Source organism: Ceratotherium simum, chromosome 6 (genome assembly GCF_057802395.1).
Source record: "Ceratotherium simum simum isolate JZ-2026a chromosome 6, ASM5780239v1, whole genome shotgun sequence".
Taxonomy (NCBI): domain Eukaryota; kingdom Metazoa; phylum Chordata; class Mammalia; order Perissodactyla; family Rhinocerotidae; genus Ceratotherium; species Ceratotherium simum.
In genome coordinates, this window is record NC_141905.1 from 10,758,526 (window position 1) to 10,765,728 (window position 7,203).

General features: G+C 47.0%; 1 protein-coding gene across 4 annotated transcripts; it reads right to left on the reverse strand.

Moving 5' to 3' along the window:
- Positions 1 to 426: 426 nt before the first annotated feature.
- Positions 427 to 5,250, reverse strand: ZNF32 (zinc finger protein 32). Of its 4 annotated transcripts, none has more exons than XM_004432416.2 (3): positions 5,183 to 5,250; positions 2,647 to 2,786; positions 427 to 1,366 (listed from the first exon to the last, which is right to left on the reverse strand). In XM_004432416.2, exons 2-3 carry the CDS (start codon positions 2,714 to 2,716, stop codon positions 615 to 617), a joined length of 822 nt encoding a protein of 273 aa, XP_004432473.1. In that variant the 5' UTR covers positions 2,717 to 2,786; positions 5,183 to 5,250; the 3' UTR covers positions 427 to 614. The 4 variants fall into 4 exon arrangements, with proteins under 4 accessions (XP_004432473.1, XP_087288006.1, XP_087288007.1 ...); XM_087431880.1 differs by lacking the exon at positions 5,183 to 5,250 and adding an exon at positions 3,308 to 5,072; XM_087431881.1 differs by lacking the exon at positions 5,183 to 5,250 and having other exon boundaries at positions 2,643 to 5,073.
- Positions 5,251 to 7,203: the final 1,953 nt, after the last annotated feature.

Genomic DNA, 7,203 nt, shown 5'->3' on the forward strand with positions numbered 1-7,203 from the left:
CAAATTATCTCTATCCAGTTAAGAGAGGAGGACTGAAGTAAAACACAGTGCACAGACTCCAAACCTTTGCAGGCTTGGAAAGGAACTCTCTTTTGTATGGAAAGGCTAGGGCCTGGGTGATTTGTTAGAATAGATTTCTGGGGGGTATCATCCAGGTAATACAGTATTCAAGAAGAGGATTATTAAAGTAGTTAGATTCACCTCATTAATTCTGCCCAGTGGTCTTGCATGCAAAACAAAATTAATTTGAATATGTAAAGAAGAAAAGAATCTTGGGATTGATTTTTTAAAAAAGGCTGATGGTGTCAACTATAAATTTAAAATCTGAATCTGCTACAGACAATCTCCAATTATGCTCTAGATTAATGGAGGTACCTTGGGAAATTAGGTCAAAATAAACTTACAGAAATTATGAAACATATGTGATAATGATAATAAACAAGACATTTATTTTTCATACTCATTTGAGGGAAAGGAGAAAAGTCAGTTTGCCCTACCCATTGATGGTCTTTCTGAAAGAATCTCCATTCATTCCATAGAATTGGATAGGTTGCTTTATCTCAGAGGATTTTGGACTCTTAATTCATAAAGAGAACTTCCTTTGAACAGAGTGGTCATAGGGTGAGCCTTTGTGAGCAGCTTCGCTGGTGCACAGCCAGACTCCCTCTCTGAGTGAAGCTTTTCCCACACTGGCCACACAGATAGGGTGTCTCTCCTGTGTGGATTTTGCCATGAAGGAGACAATTCCCTCTGGTGTGGAAACTCTTCCTGCATTGTGCGCAGGCATAGGGTTTCAGGCCTGTGTGGACTCTGATGTGAACAATTAAGCTTCCTTTCTGGCTGAAGGCTTTTCCACACTGATCACATCTATAGGGCTTCTCACCACTGTGAACTCTTCTATGAACAGCAAGGTTACTTTGATTTCTGAAGCTTCTCTGACAAATGGCACACTCATAGGGTTTCTGCCCAGTATGGAGTCTTTCATGAACGGCCAGACTACCTCGTTGACTAAAGCTCTTCCCACACTCCTTGCACTGATAGGGCTTCTCTCCTGTGTGTATTCGCTGATGTGTAACAAGATTGCCTTTGGCCCTGAAGCTTTTTCCACAGTGGGTACACTCAAAGGGCTTTTGACCAGTGTGGATTCTCTCATGTAACGTTAGACTACCCTTCTGCCTGAAGGATTTTCCACATTCCTGGCACTCATAGACCCTCTGTCTCACTCCAGGCGAATCTTCCTCTAGTGCCTTAGAATCTGGGGATTTTTGTTCCAGCTTGTCTCTTCTGAAAGAATTCTGAAAATCCCAGCTTGAAGATCCTGTGGCCTCAGAGTGATCATATTTGTGGTGGGCTTCTGTCATCACATCTGGTAAAATGAGAGGGAAGTCATGTAAGATGCACCAATATGCTGAGTGAGAAGAATAAGGAAAGAAGAAACAATGCTTTGAGTGCTTATTATGTGCCAGACATTATACCATGAACTTTGCATAGATAATTTAGTTCTGAAAACAATCCTGTGAGATTGCTACAGGTAAGGAAATGAGAGCATGGGGAGGTTGTCAAAGATCATGCAGCTAGGTAAGCATAGAGTTGGGATTCAAACGCGGGCATGCTCCACAGCAGTGTATTGCCTCTAAATTTAGTTTAATTTAGCCTCCCAAATAATTTTGTGAGGTAGACATGATTATCTCCATTTGCTCAGAAAAATTAAGAAAAATTATACAGGATCACATAGAACCCCATACCCAAGTCTTATCTGACTCTGAAATAGGTATGGATCCAGGTTGTGTAGGGCCTAAAGCTTTAAAATTTTGGAGGGACTTCATTAAGAAAAGGTATAAAAGTAGGTACAGGTCCTTGAAGAGACCAATGTGAGAAAGGGGTCCTGAAACTTAAGTTTCATCAGCTTCTTGAGAAATCCACCTCTGCTCCAATCTGCTCTCCTGACAGTGGAGTAGGCTCCATAACGTCAGAAAACATGTAGCAGAATCCTTGGTACTTGACATCTGTTATCTCTAATCCCTGCAACCCTGCAAGGCAGAGCTTATTGTCCCATTTTACAGATGAAGAGCCTGGAGCTCAAGGAAGTTAAATAACTTGTCTGATACCACGAGCCAGGGCAATTATAGAATCTGATCCAAGGAATTTTTCCCTTTAAAACCCATGCTATTTCAGTCTACTAAGCTATGGTGGAATTGAAATCAATTTTGGTTTGGAACTTATTCTCAAACACTTTCTGTGCAGATATTGACAGTATTTTCCAATAATGCCCTGCATCTGAGCCTCCTACTGCACTTTAAATATAGGTCCATTCATCACTATTACCAGTCTTCTTGGAATCATCCTATGGAGATTTTTTTCCTTGTTCCCCTGCCTTACTCTTCCTTATTCATTGATTGCACTCAGATTTAAAGCTGCTCATTCTCTCCGAGACTCCTCAAGACTACTTCCATAGCAAGATTGTTCTGCTCTGTTTCTACTGTTATTTCTAACTCCAGCTTGCAGGCTTTCCCTGTAACCCCAGGAATGGTGAGTTCCACCAAAGTAATGTCTCCTCTGCTTCCTTAGCCTGCCTACCAGTGCTGAGGACAGGGATACTGAATATTGTGAGCTGAGGGCATCTCAGCGATCAGCTGACTCACTCACTGAAAAATGCTACATTCTGGGCATATCTTCCATGACAGTCCAGCAGGGTAGCTGTTGGAAATCCAAACATGTCCACTCCTGCTATATGACCTTAATCACCACCTCTTCATATGCTTCTTCCATGGGCTGTGCTTGAGCACCTGAGGAGGAAAAAACAAACAAACAAAAACAAAACAGAACAACAAAAACAAACAGGAAAGGGCAGAAGAATTGATAAGTGAGAAGGATAAAGTCAACAGGAGCTGTAGTTTGGGGTACGAGTAAATGGAGGAAATCTGGATTGCCTGATGTAACATCAGTCACCTATAATGTAACTGCAAAATGGGCTGAAAGGTTCCATGACCACACACAAATGAGTCCAGGAGGAAGGGGGAGGTGGGAAAGCAGAGAACACATACTGTAAACATGTCTCTTTCTGCCAACCCCAAGATAACAGCCACTCCTGTTTGTACCTTAGCCTTGGCATGTGATTGGGATCTTTCACTTTCTTCCCCCACCTAACCACCTGCTATTTTATCCTCCAAGCCTCCAAAGGAATTCAGAATCTAAAAAACCCAACATTTCAGCCTTCATGATTGGTTCTACAATGGAAATGGCTCCAGCTCTCCTCTCCAGTTCCCCCCTCAGTTATAAGGACAGAACAAGAGATTTCATATGTTACCTTTTAGCAATTCTTAGGAGGCTCCAGATCCAGACCCACTCCTCTCCTACTCTTTAAGATATGAGAATACGAGTTCTGAGGAAGTCAAAATGCTTGTCAATTCTTGGAAAAGGAAGACCTACTTCAGACTCCAAAAGCAAGCCACAGGCACACCAACTAGGGTAAGTAACTTGCCCAAATTCTCTGAGCCAGTAAGGAGTCGAGGTGAAGCAAAGGTTCAAATCCAAGACTTTCCAGATCCAAAGCCTATGCCCTTACACTAGACAGTTCTCTAGTTCCTCACCACTAAAGAGCTGTTGAGAATTCTTATAAAATGGAACAGAATGAGACAGGGCTTGACCAGACTTTACTACACTTCCAGATCCTAGGAATCCTCTTGCTCCATATTATCTTTTTCTACTTGTTTTTTTAGAATATTCTCTTCTTACTTTAGGACCTAATTACCGAATTCTTACACTTTATTTATGCAGTGGTTCAATGTATAATCCCTCTAATATGTCTCATCAAAATGCTGGCCTCTTGATTTCATGAAATAGCAGTGTGATGCTACAATTGTTTTGTTAACCTAAGCACCTGGTCTTCTTGACAACTGCACATTTTGCTACATGCTGTGATGACTGGGGAAACATTTTAAACTCTCATTTGGAGGACTCAGCTCCAATTTGGAGTACAAGCTACAAAGGAATCCCCTATCAGAGAGCCGGGATGCTACGGGACCTTCATTTGGAAGTTCAAGGTGTTACTGCTCAACAAGTGCACATCCACCAAAAGTCAGTGGAAGGTACATGGCACATGCTGCCTGGGGTTGGACTCTGTCCCTGGGGAGTCCAGCAAATAGTTTGGACAGAATAAGTGGGTAAAATTGACACCTCTGCCTCTCCACATGCTGTGAGATCTTCAACAAGTGACAACTCAGCTGTGTCTCAGAAACCTCCTTGATTAATAAAGGGAAATTGTCTTATATTCCTCCCTAGATCACAAGTCTGAGAAATTAATTTCCTGAAGATTTTGGAGAAAGTGGCTTTATAATAGAAAATCTTGCTTTTCCTGGCAGAAAGGCTAGTTATCCTTTGGAAGACCTCAGGATCAGGCCCCAAGAGACTTGGATTCTTGCCTTGGCTCCTCCATGTGACCTTGGGCAAATACCCAAACAGTGCTGACTCTGCTTCCTCACTAAATAGGTTAATAACACTGTCATATCAGGTGGCTCCTGGGAGAATAAAATTATCAAAGGTGAAGAGTCTCTGACATCACCTACAGATTTATGGCCTAAAGTTGAGAGTCCTCAGAAGGAGAGGACTAGAAGAGGGGCTAATTTTGCTGTCCTGGGAACCTCTTGGGGGACAGTTTCAGGATTAGGAGATTCTGGGTAAGGGTGATTATTTTCTCCAAACACTTGATCCACTTTGTCCTTTCTCCCATTCTCCACCCAGGGGAGCTTGTCGTTTCTCCCCATCACCCTCCCTGGAGAGACTGCACTTTCCCCTGTCCATCTCCTGAAACCCTCACTGCAGGCCCGGGCACACCTGCCTGTGGCTCCCCCTCCCGCGTCTCCAGGGTGCAGGCCTTCACCCACGCCCTGCCCAGCGGAGCGGCGGTCGGAGGGGCCCCTGCTCCTCAGGGCGGACTTCCTGTCCTGCCTCAGGCCCCCCGGGGCCCACCCTGCGTGCTGGACCTCAGCGCCCCGCTCTCCGGTCCAGCTGGACCCTTCTCTGAGGGCCGCAGACTTCTACCCTCGGGGCTGGCCTCCCTCAGGGCCCAGGCCGGCCAGGCCTGCTCAGGGCCGCGGGGGCCCCGGAGGGCCCGGGGGCGGCGGCCTGCCTGCGCGGCCCCACCTTGCCCGGGCACACTGACCCGGCCGGCGGCCTCACTCACCGCAGCGGCGCGCGCCCGCAGACAGACAAAGGCCGGCGCCAAGCCCGCAGCAGCGCCGGCGCGAGCGGACCGGACTACAACTCCCAGGAGGCTCCGCGCGAGCCGGTCCGCCAGGCCCCGGGCCTCGGCGGCCCCGACTTCCCGGAGCACTGTGGGAAACGTAGTTCGGCAGCGCGTACTGGCCCTCGGGCTCTGCGGGACCCGGTGGGCGCTGGGTCATCAGGCCGCCCTACTTGGTCCCGGAGCCCGTGGTGCCCACTTGTCTGCGGACGTGGAGCTGGGACGGAGGGGGCCGCACAGTCACTCAGATTAACGAGACCTGGAGTGGCAGCCTCATGAAGCCGTCCGCTTACCCAGGAAGTCGGGAATCTAGGGTTCTTGTAGGACATCGTGGAAGGAAGCAGAGCCTTGGGGAGAAATCAGTGATAACGCCTTGGGTGCTTAGGGGCTGTGTGTTGAGCCGCTGCATGAGCAAAGACCAGTTGTTCTGTAATCAGGGCTCTGAAGCAAGGGGCAAATCTTTCAAGCAGAGACTGCGGGAAAAGGGAATTTGGAACACCTCAGGAGAATTTCGAGGGGCTGGGGGAAGGATACTTAAGTCTGGTGGACAGCTGTTTCCTCCAATCTCTTTAGTAGAATTCGCACCAGAAATAATGGGTAAGAGATCAGGCTTTGGAATTATCTTGAATTTGCGTGTTGGCTCCACCACTGACTAGCTGAGGGACTCTGGACAGGCTTCTTGTCTGGTGGAGAGCCTAGGATAGGGCTGGGTGACAGCGACAGGGGCCTGGCTTCTTGGGAGGGCCAGGGTCCTGGCCAGGCAACCCCCTATCCTATTCCTTCAGAGCTAAGGCAGGGATGTGAGTGAACCTGGAAAAAAATCCTTCTGCGTGTACCCTATGAATTATGGAGAGAAAACAGTATTTTCTAAGGTAACAAATTAGATTTTTCTTCTTACCTGAAGATGTGACTGAAGCACTGAGAAATTGTAAGCCTTGAAAATTACTCAGCACATAGGGCAAGAGCTCTTTTTCATGAGGCTTCTCTGAAGAGCTGCACAAACACAGGCAGTCCTTGGCCCAGTTGTGTGATCCTGGGAGGAGGCAAGGTTGCTTCTGAGCATCCATGAGATAAAAGCTCTCCAAAATGCCTTAAGCCTCCTTCAAATGCACTTTTCTAGGATCCTGGCCTCCCCAAGAGGGAATCTGGACAGGGGAGAATGGCGTTAAGGTTCCTGATGGCTGAGGCTGCTGTTGTCTGGGGCTTCCTCCCCCTTGGAATCACCTTTGTTTTCCTTTATCCTGGAGCTCTCCTGCTCAGTGGACTTCTCTCTAGGCTCCCTGCTCCAGAGCTCCCACTCGGAAACTGGTCTATCCTATTGAATAAAGGGCTTCATAAGGAACTCTTCCTCTTGCTTGTCCTTGTCCTCTACCAAAAGCCACTCATCTGTTAAATAAAACAAAACAAAATTTAATTTCACACTGTATATGAAATTGTAAGTGATAAGTTGATTCCTAAATGTTAATTATTACTATTACTAATAACACATTGTTACTTAAGCTCATTCAACATGTATGTACTAGGCCCATTTTAAGTGTCAGGTACTGTGCTGGGTGTTGGGGACACAAATGTGAACAAGACCCATTCCCTTCTCCTAGAGAGGAAGCCGACAGTCTAGTTGAGAAGATAAACACACCACCTTCCTTAAGACTGACTCACAGAGAAGTCTTGGAGTGTGCAGTGGACACTGCCCTGAAGCCCCCCACTCCTGAAGAGCCCCTGAGCACGACTGCAGAGCTCCCTGTGGTGCCTCCTTCCATCATTTGTTCCCGAGTCCGAGAGAAAAAGGGGTAGGGCACCAAGGGACAGGGCACAGTCACCGCTTTTTCCTTCTAGAGCAGCCACAGACACTTGTATTTTTCAAAGCCCAGGAGGCACACAGCAAAGGCAGTTCTGTCTGATGGGGCAGTGCTGTGTGAGTGTCTCTGCTCCCTTCTCTGTTGCGGCAATGTCAGTAAGGC

Coding starts and splice junctions, on each gene's coding strand:
- ZNF32 (XM_004432416.2), bottom strand. CDS start 2,716: ATGTTTGGATTTCCAACAGCTACCCTGCTGGACTGTCATGGAAGATAT. Junction 1,367..2,646: donor CCAGAATGTAGCATTTTTCA/GTGAGTGAGTCA, acceptor TCATTTTACCAG/ATGTGATGACAGAAGCCCAC.